Source organism: Lissotriton helveticus, chromosome 7, assembly GCF_964261635.1.
Source record: "Lissotriton helveticus chromosome 7, aLisHel1.1, whole genome shotgun sequence".
Lineage (NCBI taxonomy): Eukaryota > Metazoa > Chordata > Amphibia > Caudata > Salamandridae > Lissotriton > Lissotriton helveticus.
The window spans coordinates 1,763,845,320-1,763,868,651 of record NC_136068.1 but is presented as its reverse complement, the minus strand read 5'-3'; the positions used below and the strand labels follow the sequence as shown (position 1 = coordinate 1,763,868,651).

The 23,332-nt window shown below is 43.8% G+C and overlaps 1 protein-coding gene across 1 annotated transcript; it reads right to left on the bottom strand.

The window, feature by feature from the left end:
* Positions 1-1,952: 1,952 nt before the first annotated feature.
* LOC144769700 (chemerin-like receptor 1) lies at positions 1,953-21,860 on the bottom strand. Its single transcript, XM_078653883.1, has 3 exons — positions 21,554-21,860; positions 16,858-17,050; positions 1,953-3,305 (listed from the first exon to the last, which is right to left on the bottom strand). The coding sequence occupies exons 1-3, from the start codon at positions 21,858-21,860 to the stop codon at positions 2,084-2,086; spliced, it is 1,722 nt and encodes a 573-aa protein (XP_078510009.1). The 3' UTR covers positions 1,953-2,083.
* Positions 21,861-23,332: the final 1,472 nt, after the last annotated feature.

Below are 23,332 nucleotides of genomic sequence, written 5' to 3'. Positions count from 1 at the left end.
CGCTCCTTCCTGGTGATCTTGTATCCTTGGGGAATGGTGATGGCAATGTCCGGTTCCGAGGTGGTGTTGGTCCAGGTTTCAGTGAGGAATGCTACCTCCGGGATGGTGCTGTCGTGGAGGAACCAGATTTCGTTGGCGTGTTTGTGGAGGGATCGGACGTTGAGAAGGATGCATTGCACAGTCTTTGGTTCTGGTGTGTTCTTGAGGTCGGGTTGTGCTGGGTCCTTGTTCCTGGCAGTGCTGTAGGTTTGTCGGCAGCAGTGTCAGCTGAAGGGTCCGTGGGTGTCGGCTGGTGAAGCTAGCTTGCAGTTGTTGTTGTGGCCTGGATTTAGTTCATCGAGTGCCACTGGGTTGTAGAGTTGACGGTGCTGAGGGCTAGGGTTTCTGGCACTGGTTGTGGACAGGCACAGATGGGCTTGACTTTGGCGCGCCAGTGGCGCATCCGTTGCTCAGCTGTGCAGAGGCCGCCATTAAATAGCGGTCGGTGAGGGCTGGACAGCTGGGAGGCTGGAGCGGGGTGAGCTAGATTGGGCCAGTCACGCTGCGCGTGCTGGGGGAAGCAGCCGCAGGGGCAGCAGCGGCGGGGAAAAACAGGCAGGAAAAGGGAAAGGATATTGAAGGAGGGCGAAAGGAAATTAGAGAGGAATAAGGCAAAAAATGCAGAAAAGTGCAAGGTGAGTGCAAAACAGAGAAGAAAGAGGAAAAAAACAGGTGAAAAAATGTAGTGAAAAATTTAGAGGAAAAAGGGCAAGGAAAGTTAGAGGAGGACTAAAGAAAATAAGAGAGGAATGAGGCAAAAAGGCAGAAAAGTGCAAAGAAAGTCCAGAACAGATAAAATAGAGGGGTGGAAAAAATGAGTGAAAAACGGAGAGGAAAGCGGAGCCAAAGAGAGGAGACAGATGTCCACTGGACCACAGGAGATGAGGCTCATGTGAACCTGTGGGTGGAGGAGGGCCTCGAACACCAACAACACTCAAGAGTGCAGGGGCAGGCCTCACTTAAAGGTGGAGCTGCCAGTGTGGGAGAGCAATTTCACTGACAATGAGTCAGTGGTCTTGTGTATGTACACATATGATTCATTGGCTCTGTATAAGGTTTGTGTGATGTGCGTGCTGTGACACCCTATACCATTTTGAGTAGAGCTATCAAAATAAATCATGTGAGAGAGGGGCTATGAAGAGTTGAGGGGCCCTGGCAGCAGAGTGAACATGAGGGAGTTCATGGAGAAGGAGGTTTTCGAGTTGGGATACACCAACAAAGAAGGTTGCACTGGGCACCACCAGCGCTATAGCCAGCCCTGTTGCCACCATAAACACATCTCACCAGCATCATTTAGCCATGCTTGTCAACGTATTTACCATTTTATTCGTTCTTCTACAAACCAGGTGATGTCTAGCAATCGTGCATGGACCGTGAAGGTGGAAGGTTTCCTTTGCTCTCTCCTTAACACACTCCTGTTTGGCTCACACTGAGAAATGAACCCCTTCCTTCTCCTTTCTCTGTCTTCCTAGGACATGACGGGGTTTATGAGTCCCTAAAATGAATTGCTGCTGTCTCCCTTGGCTGCTACAACCTACTGCACAATCGATGTGTCTCTTGTGTAGTTTTATGGGTCCTTTAAAGATGCATGTTTTTTGACTCGTCTGTTAATAAAGCATCCTTCTAACATCTGAATATGGTGCTAACACTATTCTTAATTCAAATACCAAATCCTTTACTGCCAGTGTGACACCTTATAAGTACATCGACCCCTTAAGGAAAGATGCCAAAAGGAAGCAATAGGAGTTATCTGAGCATTAGGTACTTTTTATTTTTACCGGGTCTTATCTTTGGTAGTTGCTCTGCACCCTGTAGTGGAAGGATTTGGTATTTGAATTAAGACTATGAAATGTCCACAAGATATGTAATCTTTAAAAATAAATTCTGACAATACTCAACCATAAACACATTGCAACATTTCAATGTTTTTATTTAGTTGGTTCCCACAACTGAGATTGCATTATTCCCACTAACCACAGTTGGCCATGTTCATTTGCATGTGTGTTCGGAACCTCATGCATGTCACAATGGGTTCCTAAAGCCCCTATACAACAGAGTCTTCTTGGCTAGCTCCCCCACTGAATGTACTAGTTTGCAGATTTGTGGATTTTCCCAATGTGGTGGATTTGGATTTGGTAGCACCATCTGGATTTTCCTCCAAGCTATTCTCAGTGAAGGCATTTTGGAAAACCGTGAGGATGGACATGCATAACTTCTCCTTAAAGTCATGACCCATGAAGACGTACAATATGGGGTTGATACAACTGTTGAAGTAGGAGAGGCTGGAGACAATTGGCACCCCAATGATCCGTACTCTATTGTCTACACCCGTATTAAAATTTGCATATAACTCTAGGAAGGAGAAGATGTGGTATGGCAGCCAGCAGAGAAAGAAGCACATGATAACAGCCATGATGATTTTGAAAGGTTTGCTAGACGCTTTCATACGGTTCCTATGTATCCTCAGGGCAATAATAGTGTAACATATGACAATTATCGAGAAAGGGAAGAGAAACCCAAGCAAAAACCTTGCTAAAATTACACGTTGGTGTGTTTGCTGCCCCTGGACACGCTGAATGTGACTGTTGGAGTTATCAGTCAGTCCATAATTGTTGTAGCACTGTATAATGGTTCCATTTGGCTCAGCAGGACCAGTGGTCCGGAAGAAGAAGTATGGCAAACTGACCACCAGAGCAGAAACCCAAGCAACACAGGCTACCAATGAGGCAAGCCTTGGTGTCCTGTGGTTCCGGGACCACACAGGCTTTGTTACTGCAACACAGCGATCAACACTGATCACGCTTAGAAAGAAAACACTTGCAAACATGTTGAGAAAAAGAACTGTGCTACTGAGCTTGCATGCAAAGGTCCCAAATGGCCAGTGGAAGCCCAAGGCGATGTAGGTGATGCTAAGGGGCAGGAAGAAGGTAAATACGAAGTCGGCGATGGCAAGGTTCAGGAACCACACTGTGTTGACCGTCCTCTTCATCTTGAAGCCTGTTATCCAGATCACCAGGCCATTGCCCGTCACCCCCAAGCAGAAAGAGATTGAGTTAAGGAGCATGGAAAAGAGGTGTACAGTCTGATTCTGCCCAATGGAGGGTGGGGGGTTTTCTTCTCCGAAGATGACATCATTATAATCTTCATATTCTAATGTGGTTAACTGTTGGAGGACCCATGAGTCGTAGATGGATGGTGTCAATGTGGGTTTCATCTGGGACATTGATAAGGTTGTAATCTTCATCTTCTCCAGTTGCTCTGCTCTCCTGAAAAGTACAAATAATGTAGTTAATTTTAGGATGGGAGAAAAATTCCATGCAACACTTAGGGGCATATTTAAGAGATCTTTGCATCATGCTTGCACCATGCAACATCATACATGCGTGACACAAACCTCTAAGTCATCTTTTTGAATGCACGCAAAGCCACTGTGTGTGGCTTTGACTGGTTTAAAAAATATGGAGTAATGCAACACAGCACAAATCACTACGCTGCATTACTCTGTGCAAGTGAGACATTCATGAGCATTGAAGTGGGTGTTCCCACGATGCAACTCTTATGGTTTTTGATGCATTATCAGACTGGTAAACCTTGAAATGCTCCAAAAAGATTCGCCTCCCCAGGGGAAGCATGGCTAGTAGAAATATGTTTATTTTGCCTTGTTTTTTCCTCTTTAGATGTGTGCTGCATTCTGAAGCACACATCGAAATAGAGGATGAAGCCTCCCAGTATTTCTTTTGTGTAGGAAGGAAAACTTGAATACAACACAGGCATCCTTGCACCATGGTGCAGGGGGTCTGCGTTAGCACTAGGTTGCCAAAACAGCACCAGCACATTTATTTCCTTTCCCTGTGAGGCAGGGCAGCACAGCAAGGTGACTTGCTGCGCTGTCCTCCACCACTAATATCATAAATATGCCCCTTACTGTAGGAGCACAAACAGTTTTGTGCTTGCAATATTGGCACTTGCCCATTATAGAAAAAAAATTGAATTTGAAAGGCAACTGGCAGCAAGCATAATTGCATTTACTATATCAAGTACTGAGGAGCTACTCACAATTATCACTAACAGGTTTTACAGCTGAAAACTTTACATACTGCTCATAAATGTTTTGATAGAACTTAGTAAATAAGCTTCTGTCAATGTCTGTACATTATGATGTAGCAGGGACTTCTTGATAAGAGTCTTAAGGAGTCTGGAAGCAGTCATCATTTTTGTCTGTTTTCCAGGTTCAACACAAGTACAGCTTTGAGAGCGTCTACCGTATTTTAGAGGGATTGATCATTGCAATTCCCACTGGAGATTTGGGGCCAGATGTAGGTAATTTTATTTTACCACTTCTTAAATACCGAATCATACCGATTCGGTATTTAAGAAGTGGTAAAATAGAGGGGGGGAGATGTAGGTATTTCAGATTCGGTAAATACCGAATCGTTATGATTCGGTATTTACCGATTCTGTAAATACCGATTCGGTAATGCCCATTGATTCCTATGGGCATTACCGAATCGGTATTTACAGATTCGGTAAATACCGATTTCAGCAAGGGTGCAGGGGGTGTCACTTGGACACCCTCTAGCACCCCAAATACAGGCATGTGTGCCATGTGGCACACAGACATGCCCTAAGTGCATGTCTGTGTGTCACATGGCACAGGTGTGCATGCACAGATGTGCATGCACACCTGAATTCGGTATTTGGGTTGGGTGGTAAAATACCGAATTCTGAAGGCCTGTAGCACTGTAAACAGTGCTACCTACATCTGGGTTTTACCGAATCGGTAAAATTACCGATTCGGTATTTTACAGATTCGGAAAATTTACTGTTTCGGTAAATTTACAGAATCTGTAAAATATTGGCCCCTACATCTCGAAAACCAATTACCGTCGGTAACAGCCGAAATCGGCCGTTACCGACCGGTAATTGGTGACCTACATCTGGCCCTTGATGAGTTAAATGCAAGGGGCAGTGAAATTAGTCTAATTTGCTTTTGCGCAATTAGTTTACATTATGGGGAGATTATGCAACATTTCATGTAAATATTAGGCCTGGATGGAGTTTGCGGAATCACGTTCTGTGGAACACTGCAAAGTGGCGAAAAAAGTCCACCGCAATACGTGGAGTTCTGTGAGCGTCGGAGTCCAGTATGTCACGCTGTTAACCCTGAGTTTCTCTCAAGCTGCAAAATCAGCAATAACAGCATCACACTGAGCGCCAGAGAGTGCTGCTTCTTTCTGACACTTGAGTAGATTTTCAACCCTTGCAGCCGCTTGAGCAACGCAAGGGGCAGCTTCCTGAACCCATGCGGCAGCTTCCTCAATGCAAGCAATAGCAACATGCCATGACTGCCCGTGTTCGGAAATCTCACAAGGAGTTTAGAATTCTATTTCTCTCATTCGTGCTTGACAACTTATCATTGGCGAGCCACGAGAGAGAAAACACTTTCAGCCTGATTCATGAAGCTAAATTGCACTCGCAAAGGGCAAGATTCTCAGAATCTTGCCTTTTGCGAGTGCAATTTTGGCATTTGGGATTCACAATCCCAAATGCAAAAATCGCTAATGAAGAATTAGCTAATATGCGAGGATTAGCATTTAAGGAATCTCTATTAGAGATTCCTTAAATGCTATTCATGACACTTTCAAAAATTGCGATTTTGCTAATTTGGGCCGCTATTTACCGAGAGGTCAGACCTCTCGGTAAATAGCAAAAACTCAGAAAAATGCTTTTAAAAGCATTTTTCTAAGTTGCATGTTTCACACACACATGTCCTTTGGACATGTGTGTGCGCAACACCTGTTCAAATGTGCATTTTAGGGGTGCTACAGGGTGTCCTTTGGACACCCCTGGCACCCTTAAAATCGCTATCCTATTTGCGAGTAGTAAATTGCTACTCGCAAATAAGGGATACTCCCCATTCATTCCTATGGGCCTTTTGGCCCATAGGAATGAATGGGGAGTTATTCCTTTTTTTGCGAGTAGGAAATTTCTACTCGCAAATAGAGAACATGTAGGAATCGCTATTTATTTAGCAATTCCTACATGAATGCCGTTTTGCGTGTCCTCAATAGCGAGTCGCTATGATTAGCTATTAGGGCCACGCAAAACGGCCCGTACATGAATCAGGCTGTTTGCTCCGTGTCACTTCTCTGAGTTATTCAGAACTCTGCACTCTGGGCGCAGTGGGCAAATCTCCGCAAACTCTGTCATTTATAGGTATATTTTAGTAAAAAATATGGCCTCACCTCTATTTTTAAGAAAACCACAATTGCTGTGATCAACAGCCACCCATGTTCTGGGTTTTTGAGTCATTCCCACACAATACATTTGTTCTGAAAGATGGTGTAATTACACAATGTGAAGTTGCGGCTTAATTTCAGAAATTTTTCATAATGCAAAATTCCAGCTGCACAGTTTTAATTTTGCTCGACCCTAGTTAAAATAGTACCTAAAACTAATTGTGACATTCTAGAGGAACAAGGAGTTGATCAGTGAAGAAGGTAATGAATACTGAAAAGAACATGGATGAATATTTGAGAGCTTGGATTGTCAACAGAACATATATATGATTGAAAAATCATGTTTTCCTAAGAAAATAGGCCTGGGAAGATGCAGACAAAAGATACTGACAAAAAAATATGAAAGTGCATAGTTTGGTGTTTCCCAAGGCTGCAATACTGCCTCAGGAACTCCTAATATTCTGGGGTCTGATACATTTTAGGCTGCATTGTGGCTGTCTAAAACTTCAGCTGTGTTTGCCTGTTTTACCCTATTCAGGACAGTCCGCACCATGCCTATTGCAGAATTTCTTTGGCTGTACCTCCAGTGACTGGTGTTTAGGGACCAAAGATGCAAGCACTGTTTATTTCTAGCAGCAGAAGTGTCACACTTTTACATCAAAATAATATTCAGGTCCCTGTGTTTCCCCCCAAATTCGGCAGTGACTATTCTAAATTAAGGTTAGTTCTAACATTGTTGGAAATAATAAATAAAAATAAATGCAGATGTTACCATTAATATGATTATTGATTTTAGGTTTGTAGAACTTTGACACTTCACTGATCTTGAGTGTGTCCTGAAGACGCACTTCATTTGACTCTACCTCGCATTTTATTCTTCTTTTGTAGACAAAATGTATACTGTGGTTTTGGAAAATCTTCACATTTGTTCTTTAGAGTGCTAAAAATGCTGCAAGACTGTAGGTCATAGTTTGCAAGCCTGTTGTGGAAACCCAGCCTTTCATCCTTCTGACAACAATACCAAGAAGTAGCATCGACTTGGTGTTGGAAAGTGGCTTATTGGCAGGGTTAGGTATGTGCTTACCACTGGCAATAAGGCCACCAACCCAGAGTAAGGTCCAGTAAAGGTTCCAGTAAATTAGTCTCTTGTTAGCTCACAATGAACTGTCATGCCTAACTTAGGGGACATGTATGTAAAGCTTTCAAAAACACCAGTTCATCAAATGAGTAAGACACAACACAGAATAGTTTACAATGATAGGAAATATGTTTATCTTTAAAATTACACCAACACTGCAATATTACAATGTAGTGAACAGGAGATATGATTTTCTAAACATTAACCACTTTGTAGTGCTTACAAACAGTAAGTGCCACTTTGGGCCATCTGGTTGCGCTTGACTGGGACAAAGTCAAAGTTTGAGGCCAACTGCAATTGAACCCTTGTTGGATACAATAAGCGGGAGGCCCCGGTCAAAAGTTTACCTCCACGGCAGGCCAGATTTGGTAAGGGTTGGCCAGCTTAACTTTCTACAAGGCACCAGTCAAATCCTGGAAGTCTGGAGCTCTGGAGTTTTCAGTGGGAAGAACCTGAAATCAAGACCAGGTCACGGTTGAAGGTAGTCGACTTGATTCTTGACGTCGGGTTGGTCACCTCATGGAGCCTTTTCATAGATATTCTATTAAGTTCTCCAAACTTCAGGAAATGCTTCCTGAAGGTATCCTTATAGGTTCCATGTGTCCAAAATACCAACCAAAAGGTCTGGAATCCCCTATATCATCTGTGGGATATCTGGACTATAATTCCCACAATGCACCTGGTCAAATCCTTAAAAAGTCCACTGGATGCATTTTAGGATGGGGGCTCTTGGTGGAGATGATGCAGGTGGGCTCTGTTAATCTGTAGCTTCCAGGGAGTTGACTCCGTAGTCCTTCTTGGAGCAATGCACAGTCCCCAGGGTTGTAGTAACAGCTTGTGCAGCAGGCACAGTTATTCAGAGTGCAGGCCTTTGGATGCAGATCCAGATTCCAGCAGGGCAGTCCTTCTCCTTGTAGCTTCAGGCACCAGATCTTAGAGACTTTGCAGCTCTCACACATTTATTCAGTGTTCTGTGGCAACAAGCAGGGGTATACCTCTGTCCAATGAGATGCTGGGTGTCACTCAAAAGCATGACATCTTACTCCAATGTGTGGCATCTTCTTGTCCCACAAAGCACTGCACTCCCAGAATCCAACATTGATGATCTCTCTCCGAGGTGTAAGAGCTGGCTAAAATTACCCGCAGTGTGGCTCATTTCCGTAAGCGCTCCTCCCCCTAAACGCTGAAAAATCCTGTTTTATGCTTGGGGCACAGGATGTGGGGGTGGGTATGCCTAGCTTCCCTTACTGATCTGCTCTCTCTTTAAGCTCAGTTTGATGTTCCAAGCCCTCTCTTTAAGACCAATCCTTTGCAACATCAGTGCACTCTACAGAAGATACCCTCTGCACTAGCCAAAACGCGTATTACCTAATCAAAGCTGTTTGGCTAATCCTGTTAAGGCTGAGCAACCAGCAGAGACCACTATCAATCAATCAAAGTCTTATAAAACACCCTTACTCACTCGTGAGGGTCTCAAGGCTGGACTTTAGCTTAGAGGAGAGAAAGTTCTGTAACTTCTCTTCTGCACTAGTCTTGATACGTTCAACAGTGGCAAGATGCTGGATTCATCAACACCAATCTTTTAAGACTTTGAATGACATTTACTCCTTTCCTAGCAATAGTTATACCTAAATAACATATTGCAATGTTAACCTATGGAACTAAGAATCTGCAATTGGGGAAAATAAAATTGGCATTTTGTCCCTTACCAGGGCATATAAAGCATCTTATATAGGGTTCCTACTTATAGTTACCTGCCCCCACCACTTAGGGGGGGGGACATGTGGGGTGCCTAATATGTAAAAAGAAGGTAAATTATTATGTTTAAAGTGCCCATACCACTTAAGTCAAATTTGGATAACAATTTACTTTTAAAGACAGGCAAGGCTGCCTTTAACATGACACCTGGCACTCAGCAGTGCACACATGCAAGTGCAGGAAATGTGCTGGGCCTCTAAACCTCCATGCCCTAATATATAATAGGGACGTAAAGGTAGTTTGAACCCCCTATCCCTATTAAATACTAGGGTCTTTCAATACCAATCATGAGATTGTACTTTTAAAGACAGGCTGCACGGCAGAACTGCCGTTAAAAGGACAGCAAAACAAACAAGATGATGGACGGAATGTTGCATAATGGCAAAACATTCACCCCCAGTCACAGATCTGGGTTTAATCCATCGTTATTTTGCTCACCAAGCCACCCCAGTTCAGACATGGCATATGCAAATCAGTCTTGACCCTGTGCCTCATGGGAACTGTCCAGCCAGAACTGCCAAGCCAGGTCTTCCCTGGACTGGAATCAAGCATCCTAAGACCGGTTTCTGGCTATCAGCCGTCTTCAGCCAATATAGCTTGACTCCAGTGGCTTAGTGAGCAAGGGACCCACGTCTGGGCAAACTTTTCCCACATAGGGTGAACAGCAAAACAAACAAGATGATGGACGGAATGTTGCACAATGGCAAAACATTCACCCCCAGTCACAGATCTGGGTTTAATCCATCATTATTTTGCTCACCAATCCACCCCAGTTCAGACATGGCCATATGCAAATCAGTCTTGACTCTGTGCCTCATGGGAACAGTCCAGCCCGAACTGCCAAGCCATGTCTTCCCTGGACCGGAATCAAGCATCCTAGGACCGGTTTCTGGCTAACAGCCATCTTCAGTTAAAAGGACAGCAGCACACACATGCAAGTGCAGGACATTGGTTTGGCCTTTGCCTCGAAACCTTCATGCCCTATTGAATACTAGAGACTTATTGTTAGATTGCACCCCCTGGCCCTATTAACTACTAGGGACTTATAGCATCTGTCATTGCCAATGTTAGTGTACCCTATTACATGTACTTTTTTACACGTATGCCTAGTTAGCAGATCCCAGACTACAGTCAGAGTCATTAACCACCAATATAATTCAGCAAAAGATGGGGGTGAACAGGGTGAAATGATGACTCTAACACTTGGGTACTCACAATATCTGTTTAGTAAATACTTATAGAAAATCAGTGTATGATAGTTGTTTTTAAATGCATACTATGATTACACCACTTATATCGTCTCATTGTCGAAGAAAGCAGTGTAATACTTCCTGGATGGCGCAGTGACAGAAGTGTAATAGTCACAGATAGCTTGTAGATTTTGCACATATCACTCTCAAGTGGCGTGTTATGTGTGTGTGCTGTATGAAACACAACAATAGTACAATGGAAATCAGTAGTTTATTATACTCTGTGCATGTGAATATACTATATATTTGTGTGTGAGTTTGTATGTATCTGTGTTAATTGATTAAGAATCAGGGGAGAAGAAAACCTACACCATTAACCAAAACAGGTTACTTTTCTGACCTAAACAGACACATGGTCAGTAAACAGCACTAAGAAACACCGCAATAGTTAGGAAATCATCCTGGCAAATGCAAACTTCCACTTTTCTATGGCTGGTGCAAGGAATCAGCCAAAGGGTAGTGTGAGAGCTGCACAAAACATATTTTGAAATAAAATAAAACAACATATATAGTCAGTTGCTAACATTAGGATTTTGTTGCTATGCAACACAAGCAGACATCGCACAACTAAAAAAAGGCTTACAATGTGTCATATAGGGCAGACCACACTATGCATTGTACATCGCACCACACACTGAATATTACAACAGACACTGCTCATTCTCTATTTTTACTTTTCTCTCTTCATTCTGCCCGTTTTTAGGGTCAAGCCAGTAAGAGCATTCATTTGCACGTGAGAGATACTCTTGTATACAAAATGGGCTCAAAGCCCCCTTGTTGGTTTCCATTTGTTGGCCTGCATGGCACTCTTCTTTACAATCTGCCCCACTTCAATCTCCCCACCAATCGAAAACAGTATGTTCACTCCAATCCAAAACAATCTGCCCTGTACAATCTAAAACAATCTCCCCCACTCCAATTCAAACAATCTGCCTCACTCTATCCAAAACAATCTGCCCCACTCCATCCAAAAAGTCTGTCACATTCCAATCTGCCCCACTCCAATTCAAAACAATCTGCCCCACTCCAATCTAACCCACTCCAATCAAAAAAAGTCTCCCCCACTCCAATCTGCCCAACTCTCATCCGCCACACTCAACTCTGCCCCACTCAAATCCAAATCAATGTGCCCACTCCAATCTGCCCCACTCCAGTCTAAAACAATTTGCCCTACTCCAATCGGTCATAGCTTGGCCACTAAGATTAAAGGGATGTGAACTTTAAATTTACCAATAAGCATGCCTGATTATCTTTTGAAAATACATTATATGAGGAGTGGAAGTGGAAGTGTGCATTGGAAGAACTTAAAATACAATATCTTTCAAACTAGCCAACATTTTTTAAGATCTTCAAAACAGAGACAAGAAAGAGAGTATGTGTGTGTGTTTTCGTCTGTGTGCATGTGAAAATCCCAGGTAAAATCCAATAGTCACCTTACCATACCCGACTAAATGCAATTGCACCCAAATATTTACAACACAATACATTTTACTAAGGGGCTGTAACACCCCTCTGAAATTACATCCCTGACTCCAATATGCCCTATTCCAATCGTCCCCACTCCAGTCTACCCCACACAGTCCAAAACAATCTTCCCACTTCAATCCAAAACAAGCTGTCTTTCCCAATTTGCCCACTCCAATCAGCCGCACTCCAATCCATTGCACTCTAATCTTCCCTGCTCCAATCCAAAATGATCTGCCTCACTCAAATCTGCCCCACTTCAATCCAAAACAATCTGAGCCACTCCAATCTACCGCACTCCAGTCCACCCCACTATAATCCGCCCTGTTCTTGTCCAATCTATATTGTCCTAATCACTCACTCATCCCAATTCACTCCACTGCAATCCATCACAATCTACCTGACTCCAAATCCATCAACCCCCTCACCAATCTAATCTACCCCAATCTAGTCTACCCCATTCAAATCCAATCCACCTCAGCCCAATAGAATCCATCTCACTCCCTCCCAAAACAAACCAGACCACTCCAATCCAATACAATCTGCCACACTCCAATCTGTCCCACACCGATTTGCCCCACAGCAATCCAAAACAGTCTGCCCTACTCAATCAAAAACAATCTGCCCCACTTCATTCCACAACAATCCACACCACTCCAATCTGCCACACTCCAATCCAAAACAATATGTCCACTCCAATACAAAACAATGCACCCCACTCCAACCCAAAACAATCAACCCCACTCTAATCAGCCCACTCCAATCCAAAACCATCTGCCCCACTCTAATCCAAAGCAATTCACCCTACTCAAATCCAATCCACTTAACCCCAATCCAATCCACCTCACTGCAATCCAATCCACCCCACTCCAATTCAATCTACCCCTCCCCAGTTCAATCCATACCAATCTAGCCTAATCCAATTAACCCCACTACAATGCACCTCACCTCATCCCACCCCACCCCACCCAACACCACTTCAGTCCACCCCTATCTGAGTCCAACCTACCCACCCACCCCAGTCCAGTACACCCCACCCCAATACAAACCATCTCAATCCAATCTACCCCAACCCAATCCACCATACTCCAGTCCAATCCATCTCACTCCAATCCAATACACCCAACTGGGATCCAATCTACTCAATTTCAATCCAATCCAATGCACCCCACACCACACCCATCCAATTGATCCTAATCCAATTCACCTCACTCCATTCCAGCCCACTCCATTGGACCTTTCTCCATTCCATCCCACTCCATTGCACCCCACTCTAATTCACCCCACTCCAATTCACCCAAATAAAAATCTTCCCCACTCCAATCCACCCAACCCCAGTCCAATCCATCCCACCCCATTTCAATTCACCCCACCTCCCTCCAATGTAATCCACCCCAAGCATTCCACCCCACTTTAATACACCCTAGTCCACTGCAGTTCAATCCACCCTACTATACTCCATTCCAACCCACTCTACCCCAATCCACCCCACTCCACTTCAGTCCACCCCACTTAATATTATTAATCCATCCCACCACATTCCAATTGACTCACCCTATCCCAATCCAATTCAACCCACTCCAATCAATCCATCCTACTCCACACCAACTCACCCGACTTCAATTTAAATCACCCCTCCAGCCCAGTACAAGCTAACCACCTCCACTCCACTCTAATTAACCAAACTCCAAGACACCCTACTCTAATCCAATCCACCCCACCCCTGATCCAACCCACCCCACCCCACACCAATCTGATCCACCCCAATCCAATCCAGCTCACCACATTTCAATATACCCCACTCCATTCCAATCCAGACCATTCAATCCACCCACTCCAATCCACCCCACACCGATCAATTTAACCCACTCTACTCCAATCCAGCCCACTACCTCAATCCACTCCAACCCACTACACGCCACTGCACTCTACTCTATGCCACTCCACTCTATGACACTGCACTATATGGCACTGCATTCTACGTGTTTCTGTGCCACTGAACCACTGACTTCAACTCCTCTCTACTCAACTCTACAACACTTTATCCTCCTACTACACTCTACAACATCCTGCTTCAACAAATCCACTCTAGGACATTCTACTCCGATCACTCCACTATAGGACACTCAATGCCACTAATCGTTAGCCTTGCTGAACATCACCCACACTGGTGTACAAAATGACAATAACACATTGCCTCTTGTATAGGCGAGTCCTATTGACTTTGCCAATGCCTGTTTGTAGACTGCGTCTCCACTCTCCTTCAGAGATCTTTCTCTACCATCATACACAGATTTAAATTATTTCACCCCTCTCTCTGTCACTATGTGTCTACTCTTTCCTTCTTTGCACACCTCTACATATCTTACCCTCTTCCTTATTTACAAGCCCAGCGTGTTGCTTGTTATGATGTTCTGGTGCTGCGCTGTTCATACCCATACCTACGAGGTCATGGAAGGCCACCTTCCAAAGCTTTTCAAGGCCCATAGATATGGTGTGAGGAAACACAGTCCAAGTCGCTGCGTTGCCTCACACTGCAATGGGGAGGCCTGCCATGGATTGTACGGTGGGTGTTCCCATGTAACACCCATGGCATTTAACACATTCCCAGATATACAACATCCTGTAAACCCGGGAACATGTCAAAAGCCTACACCTCCCCATCGGTGGGTGGCATAAGGGTTGTTTTTGAATGGGAAGGTGTGCCCTCCCTAAAAAAACAGCCTGATTTTTACGCAGACACACTTACATCATAGTGCAAGGATGCCTGAGTTGGCACATGGTGGCAATGTGTGCGTCATCTCTGTGAAAAAGGACGGGAATGGGCCGTATCTCATAGATAGTGGCACATTCCTACCCTTTTCTTTGGATGTAGGGCAGTGCACCAGTAAGGAGCTGCCCTTCACCAAAATATTGTAAATGAGGGCCTTTGAAATTTTGTTCCCTTTATTCAATAAATGTCAATATCCACCTGCTTGTTAAATCTCTGGTCTCCCTTACTTGGGCTCATATTTACAAATAGATTGCACCACAGGAACATCCCTTTTTTGGGTGTTCCTGTGGCGCAATGCCCTGCAAAATATTTGCAGAGTGGCATTGGGGTTAATTCCCTTTTCGTGGCTTAACACCGCTTTGGAAGTATGGTACCCTTTCACACAGGTATTTACGTGAAAGGGGTGTACAATGCTTGTTGCTGTGGGCGTTTTACCACAACACCCATTGCTTTTTGACATTACCCCAGATCTGAGGTTGCACCAAAAATTACCACCATTCAAAAGCAGGCCTAGAATGGTGCAACCATGAGAACTACTTTTATTTCTCCTTGTTTTTGCTTTTACTATGTGTGCTGCATTCTGCAGCACACATAGACAGAGGAAAATGCCATTAATGACTGTTTATGTACAGGAAGGTGTGCATTCCTGCACACAAATAATAATTAAATAATGGAGAGTTGCTACTTTTATTTGTGCTGTAGAATGAAGCACACATAGGGCCTCATTTACAAGGCCTTGTGTGCCGCCAGAAAGTCATTTTTAATGATGGCCTGGCGGTGCACACTTTAGAGCCATAGCTACAAGGCCATGTAAAGCCACCCTGCACAAGTTTACATTTCCTTGTAGATATGAACTGAGGCAAGTTGCTGCGTAACACCCATGGCATTTGACACATTCCTAGATTTGCAAGATTCCATTAACCTGGAAATGCGTCAAAAGCTTATGCCTCCCATGGGGAGGTGTACGTAAAGCGCAACTAGGAGAAATTCCTTTATTTCTCCTTGTTTCGCCTTTTTCTAATGTGCTGCATTCTGCACCACACATTGAAAAAGGATAAAGCCCTTGTCCCTTCCTGGACAAAAACAACCATCCCTGCAACACAGGCACCCTTTCACCTTGGTACAAGGACGCCTGGGGTGGCAAATGGCAGCCCATGGTGAGCCAGCGAAGGAGAAAAGGACAGGAATATGCCATATCTGATAGACACGGTGCATTCCACCCTTTTCTTTTGCCGTAGGGCAGTGAAGCAAGAAGGCTTGCAGTGCTGCCCCTTGACAAAACCTTGTAAATGAGGCCCATAGAAGTAGCAAATCACCATTATTGATTGTTTATGTGCAGGAAGGGACACCTTACCGCACATAAACAATCATTCCCTGCCACGCAGACACCATTGCCCTATGGCACAAGGGTGTCTGTGTTGGCATTAGGCAGCTAATTTTAGTGCCAACGCTAGGGAAAACACACATACAGTACATACGGTGCACCCCTGCGTTTTAGAAATGGCAGAGCATGGCGCTGCAAAATTTGCCAGAGCTCCATGCTTGTCAGTACCTTGTATATATGCCCCTTTGTTTCTTATCTTGATTCTTTCTTCGCACACCACCCTAAAGCCTTCTTTCACTCACTCTTCCTGTCAGCGTGTCCTGTCTTTCATTCCTCCACACTTTACACCATTTCTCTTCCTTCCTTCCAGCTCCCAGTTTTTTTTTCTCTCTCCATATGTGCACCTTTTTAAACACACCTCTTTCATCTTTTCCCACGTTTTCACTTAATTTCTGTTTCTTTCAGTTGCACCCCTTTGTATACGCCTCCTATTTTCACCTCTTTTCCTACCCCTTCATAACATCTCCCTTCTCCCCCACTGCTCTGACACTGTGCTTGCTTTGCTCTCTTCGCTTCTCTTCCTTCTCGTGACAGTGTATTCACTTTATTCTCTTTCTCTATGTTGCACAGCTCTTTATACCTTTCCTCTTCACTCTCTTGCTCTTTTGTTTTCCTCATCTTTTTGCACACTTTTATACACCATCCCCTCTCTCTCTATAAAACCTTCATTTCTCTCTTTCCTTATTTTCACACCGCCATGTAGCCTCTCCTCTTTTTCATGCCCACTCCCGTCTCTTCCTCTATTCCCCTGTCTTCTTCGCACCCTTCTGTATACCCTCCTCCTCCGTTACTTCTGACCCTCTTTCACTCACCTTTGCAGTTGTGCCTTGTGCTGTACTCTCTCTGCAGCCCACAGTGACCCTCCCTTTGGTTCTGTGCTCGGTGTGTGAGGAAGCGATGCCCTCTGGGCCTCATATGATGTCAGAGTTTGCAGCCAAGAGACACGAAGGGGATGTTGCAGCGAGATTGACCCATTGATTGTCACTCCCCTATCTCTTCTGGTTTCTGTGAAAAGCCAACGGATATGACATTCATTGTTCTTGTTCTTCTTAACTCTAAATCTTTAAAAGTTATCCAGAGGAGCCGTTTGTATCTTTCGGATTAGGAAATGTCATGGTGATAGAGGAAGACAAGCAACAACCCTGCAACAGTAGAAAGTGATACCATGTATATTATATAGTGCATGCTTTCTGTCACAATAAAACACGCTCTGGTTAGCGTTTACAGTTATTATCCTTACCTATAGTTTTGTCAGTGCTTAATTGCCATTGAGACCAAACACAGTAGCCAGTCCTAGCCACAGAAAGGCTTTCAGAACCAGTTACTACCTCCTTTGAGGTGTCGGTAACTGATCAATGGTTTGCAACTGCATTCGCACTCGTAAACAATTGATACATAACGTTGCGACTCCCTTTTAAACTATTTAATAGCAAGAATAATGTTTCCACTTCTGCTCTTCTGAGCTGCATATCCCAAAGTGAATGGTGCCATTGCTTTGAACATTTTCTCTCTGAACATGTTTTAAAAATGTTTAATAATTTTGATCGATTCAAATTTACAAATAAATCAACTGGTTAGACAGTAAGGCCTAGATGTATCAAGCAGTTTGCGATTCGTTAAGGCCGAAATTCTGCGAATTTTGGCCTTAACGAATCGCAAATGCACATTTTGCATTTTTCGGGATGTATGTGTTTTTTCGCATCGCTAAATTAGAAGTCGCAATTTTTTGCATTTCGTTATTTGCGTTTTTTGATTTTCTGCGAATTTATGTTTGCAAATCTCTAATTTGCATGTTCGCAAGTTAAGAATTTGCACTAAGATGTATCAAAGAATCGCAGTTAGCGAAAAAAGTGAACTAGCAAAATAAGAACTCGCAAATAACATTAACTCAGATCAGGTGTTACATTTTTTGAATGTATAAAAGGAAGCCCCAACTGATTTTTTCAACTAAATCATGGCTGCACTTTACATGATAGCAAGAAGGCTGCGCATTCTAGCTCTTGCACAGAGGAGACAGAGGCAGGAAAGGATTTTCAAACTGAGGATTACCTTATTTCAACAGACTGAAGAAGACATTTTTGAGAAATATAGACTGCATCCACATACCATTTTGGACCTCATTGTTGAGTTAAAGCCTTTTTTAGAGCATGAGACACACAGGACACATTCAATGCCAACTCATGTGCAGGTTTTGTGTTCCCTGCATCTTCTTGCTTCAGGATCTTTTCAAAGGGTGATTGCAGAGGTTGGAGGAGTATCTCAGAGTGCTTTTTCAGTTTTTTTTTGTTTTTTTTTGGATGCAATGATGAACAGGTTGCACCATCATATTTACCTCTCCAGCTCACCACAAGATATCCAAATATCAAAATATGATTTCTATCAAATTGCTCATTTTCCACATGTTGTTGGATGTATAGATGGCACACATATTGCCATTACTCCTCCAGCAGCAACAGAATATTTTTATAGGAATAGGAAAAGTTACCACTCTTTAAACATTCAGATGGTGTGTAATGCTAAGTATGTCATTACTGACATTGTTGCAAAGTTCCCAGGAAGCACTCATGATTCATACATCTTTAGACACAGTGGATTACATGGACGTTTGAGTGCTGGAGAATTTGGAGATGGATTCCTGCTTGGTAAGTTCATCATCTTTTCTTTAAATTTAAAATTCTTATATTTGTTACACTACAATAATTATCAAAATACTATTTAGGAGACAGTGCCTATGCTGTTCGTGATTTAATTTTGACCCCATACCTAAATCCAGCAAATGTTCATGAAAGGAGGTACAATAAGGCACACCGTTCTACACGTGGAGTCATTGAAAGAACTTTTGGAATTTTGAAAAGCAGATTCAGAAGAATCCATAAAAGTGGAGGATCTTTGCAATATAAACCATTACTTTGTTGCAAAATAATCACAAGTTGTGCTATGTTACATAACATGGCTATTAGAAAAGGAACTGAATGTGAAGTTAGTGACCCAGAAGCTTCAGACAATGATGATGTACCACCCCCAAGAAGATGTGCTACAGGGTTAGGAGCTGTGGCTGGTCGTCAAAGGCGTGCAGAAATTACAAACAATTATTTCTAGGTAAGAATAAAATCCATGACAACTGTTTTTTGATTTAACAACTTTTACTTCTGAAAACATAGAAATGTAGAAGAAATATGAAACCTGTTAATCCACAGGATATACATCAGTGAATCTTTGCTCACAGTTACTTGCAAATTCCTCGTCAGATTTGTGAACAAGTTTTTATTTTTTGCCCTGTCTGCTACTTCTACGTTGCCCTGGGCCACTTCTCCTCCCAGAAGTGTGTGGACTCACAAGGCTCCCACTCCTCAGTTCAGTGGTGTCCAATTTAGGCGTAGGGTTACTGCTACTTCTGCTTCCCGTGTCCTCAGTCTCAATGGGCTCAAAAAAAGCACTGGCCCCTTTCTGACATGTCTTGAGTAATTCAAATGCATTGGAAACTTTGTCAAGCCCTTTGGCTACATTTCTGGAGCATTCACTGACCATCCGTTGCATTGCTATACTCCGCCTATTGCTCTGTGCTGTCACAGTGCACAGTCTGTTTATTGCTGAGTAGTACTTCTGTAATCTAATGTTATGACTGCGTGAATCTCTCACCCTATTATATTCAGATTTTTCAAAAGCAACACAGAGTCTGTCCAAAGAGTCAGCCATGCGCCTCATACCATCACCAATGTTATTATTACTCTTATTTAATTTATTTAGTTGTGCATTAATTGACCTCAATGCTTTGTGCTGCTTCTCTTGGACAAAAAGCATGTTGTGCTCCAAACCAGCAAAAACATTTCTGGTCTCTGCTACCTCTCCCCTACTTCTTCTGGTAGTATTAACACTGTATGATCTTTTTCTAGCAGAATCATTGACTGTTTCATGATGTGCAACTTCCTGTCCTGACACATGTGCACTATTTGTTGATTCCTCAGGTTCATCATCTGAGTCTTGGAAAGGCTGTAGTTGTGCAACTGCTTTCCTTTTTCTTCTCACAAGTGAAAGGGATTCCTGTTCATCTGTAATGACTTGGCGTTCCCGGGATCAGGGACAGACACCCACAGAACACAGTACCACGATGGAAGTGATTACAAGGATTTAATGTGAGGATACAGGGAATCAGGAGAACGAAAGGTAACCACACTGCGAGTCTTCGGTTGTCCCCAGATCTATACCTTTCCCCTTACACAGCTCAGTATGATAGTATCGTCCTCCGCATGCACAACGGTCCCGTTGCACACCAACGGAGGGCAATGTGTTAAAGGCGGCCGACAATGCCGTCCGATAGCTGTGAGGGGTCTTTCCTATCTGGCCAAAGGCAGCATGTGGGTGGAAGGTGGGAGTCACCTAGCCGGGGTCTCTACCACTCCTTCCTTAGGGAATACGGGGAGCAGCCGCTCTACCGGTATCCCTAACAGCAGTACTCGTTACACAGCCTCTAGGGGACTGGGATACTGCTACACCTCCCGGAGTGCGCACATAGTGCTCCAAAGTAAATGCAAAGAGAGGGGTGGTCGAGAGCAGCCGCTCGGTCCGACCTACCCCTTAGTTCCGGACTAGCGGAGATGCTGCAAACTCCTCCTGGAGTGCGTCTCTACGCTTGGCCCGATGTGTCTCACGAACGGGGGCTGGGAGCAGCGGCTCACACCAACCTCCGTTGCCTGGTTTGAGACCCTTGGTCCTGACTGGGAGCAGCCGCTCCTACCAGACGTATACGGGGCCTTGGGCTGAGTCTCGCTGACTCGTCTGAGTCAGAGTTGGGTGCGCGCAACCACACCGGCAGGGAAAACGAACAGAGGGTCAAGACCAAGAACGGAGCTCTTCCTACCTCTGTTCCCGAAGATCCAACGGCGGTCCCACGGACTCGGAACACGGAGCGCTCAGCACAGGGGACGTCGGCGTTGGTGTCTGAATATCCGACACGGCGTTCATTTCCTTTCCGCCTATATAGGCGGTCCTTCAGAGTTATGCAACCCGTGAATCGGGTTTTGCGTAATACCACCGCGCTAGGCATCCTGGGATTTGTAGTTCAGGTCGATACCGTCGCGCTAAACTCGGGTGGCATGACAAGGGGGAGGGAGTCATGACATCATCATTTTAAATTAATTCTTCAGGGGCTGTAATATGTTCTTGGGAAGATTGACCCCCAGCATCATCATGTGAATCTAAAACATGATCTTGGAATAAAGAAAGAGGCACATGAGATGTTTGCCTGTTTGTTTGTCTGTCTGCTTTGTATCTATTAAAGAAAGCTAACAACAAATGCAATGTTGTGTTTTTATTTTCAGTTTTTTTTTGGAGTTTAGCAAAAGTGTAATGTACTCAATGACTTTAAGAAAATTAATTAACAAGGGGCTTTAATCTTACATTACACTACTCAACATCTTGCTATTAATTAATGTAATTGTGAAAATGTACTCATGAAAAAAAACACAAACATCATACATATTAATGCAATCAATCATGCATTCCACTTACCATCTTCAGCAACTCTGTGATGAGAACTGTCATGCTGTATTGTTGACTCAATAAGCTCCTCATGTGGGGTTGGCTGGTCTACATTTGCAGTTCCTCCTGTTTTATTTGCTTCCTTCAGTCTCTCAGCAAGCTTCTCCTTTGCCCTCAGCCTCATGTCGTACCAACGCTTTTTTATCTCATCAATTGTTCTTGGAATTACTCCAACCGCATTCACTTTCTCCTGTATTTCAAGCCATAACTTCCTCTTCCTTACTTCTGGTACATACTTGGCTTGTTTTCCAAATAAAAGTTCATGATTGCAGGCCATCTCATCCACCAGTGTCTCCACCTCCCTCTCAGAAAACTTCTGCTTTCTCTTCCTTTTTTCTGCTGAGGGGCCTCCTTCTGAATTTGCAGCCTCCATACTGAAGTGAAGCAGGTCTTCTCTCCAGCCAAACAGGTTTCCAACTGCCACTGGGTGTGGCTCAGGCATCCAGGTGAAACTAATCAAGAGCATTTCCTGAGTATGACTCAGCTATTTTGCAGTTGGCTGTAGCAGATTCACGCTTCTATGCGATTTCTTAATTTGCGAAATTCGCAAATTAAGAAGTCGCAAAAAAAAAAGCGATCTTTAAGGGATCGCAGAAAACTCGCATAAAAGTACATACATCGCATTTTGCGAATTCTTAATAGCGATTCGCACAGAATCGCTATTAAGAAATCGCTAACGAAAATCTTGATACATCTAGGCCTAAATGTATTGCATTTATACAGAATGTGGGAGGCACCAATAAGTGTTTGGATATGGATCCCCAGCCAATACACAGCCCAAAAGTGCAGAAGAGCAACATTCAAGTGGAGGTGAAGGATATCCAGCTATTTTAAAGTCCAGAAGCACTTGAGAGTGGCATTCAGAAAGAGGTACAAGAGGTTCAGCCAACACACAGTCCAGAAGTGCCGGAGAGTGACATTTAAGAAGAGGTACAGTATGTCCACGTAATACGTAGTCCAAAAGTGTGGGAAAGGAGCTTTCAAGAAGAGGTACACAATGTCCAGCTAATATGCAGTCCAGAAGTGCAGGAAAGAGGTATTCAAGAGACATTCAAAAAGAGGACCAGACCATCCAGCCAGTACACAGTTCGGAAGTGCAGGAGACTAGCATTGAAGAGGTGGTGCAGGGTTTCCAACGAATACACTGTCCAGACGTGAAGTAGAAAAGCACTCAAGAGAAGGTACAAGAGGTCCAGCTAATTCACAGTCCAGATTTGTGGGAGAGCAGCCTTCAAGAAGAGGTACAGGATGTCCAGCTAATAAATAGTCCAGAAGTATGAGCAAGCAACATTCCAGTAGATGTACAGAAGTTTCAGGCAACACACAGTTCAGAAGTGAGGGGGAGTGGAATTCACAAAGGGGTACAGGATGTGTATCTAATACATAGTTCAGAAGTGTGAGAAAGCAGCACTGAAGAAGAGGTTCATGATTTCCAGTTAATACACAATCCAGAAGAGAGAGGAGCTGGTATTTATGAAGAGGTGCAGGACGTTCAAGTAATACATATTCCAGAAGTGTGCAAAAGCAGCTTTCAAGAAGAGGTACAGGATGTCTAGCTAATATGCAGTCCAGAAGAGCAGGAAAGAGATATAGAAGAGACATTCAAGAAAAGAAACAGGATACCCAGCCAGAACATAGTTCATGAGTGCAGTAGAGCAGCATTCTAGAGGCAGTGCAGGATGTCCAGCGAATACACAGTCCATATGGGCAGTACCGCAGCACTCAAGAGGAGGTACAACAGGTTGAGCT

What these genes read in the sequence shown, in the direction of transcription:
- LOC144769700 (XM_078653883.1), bottom strand. Translation starts at nt 21,860, where the DNA reads ATGGCCTGCAATCATGAACTTTTATTTGGAAAACAAGCCAAGTATGTA. An exon ending in TCACAGAGTTGCTGAAGATG is followed by an intron (nt 17,051 to 21,553) that starts GTAAGTGGAATG and finishes GGCTTTTCACAG; the next exon opens with AAACCAGAAGAGATAGGGGA. An exon ending in CACAAGGCACAACTGCAAAG is followed by an intron (nt 3,306 to 16,857) that starts GTGAGTGAAAGA and finishes TGTACTTTTCAG; the next exon opens with GAGAGCAGAGCAACTGGAGA.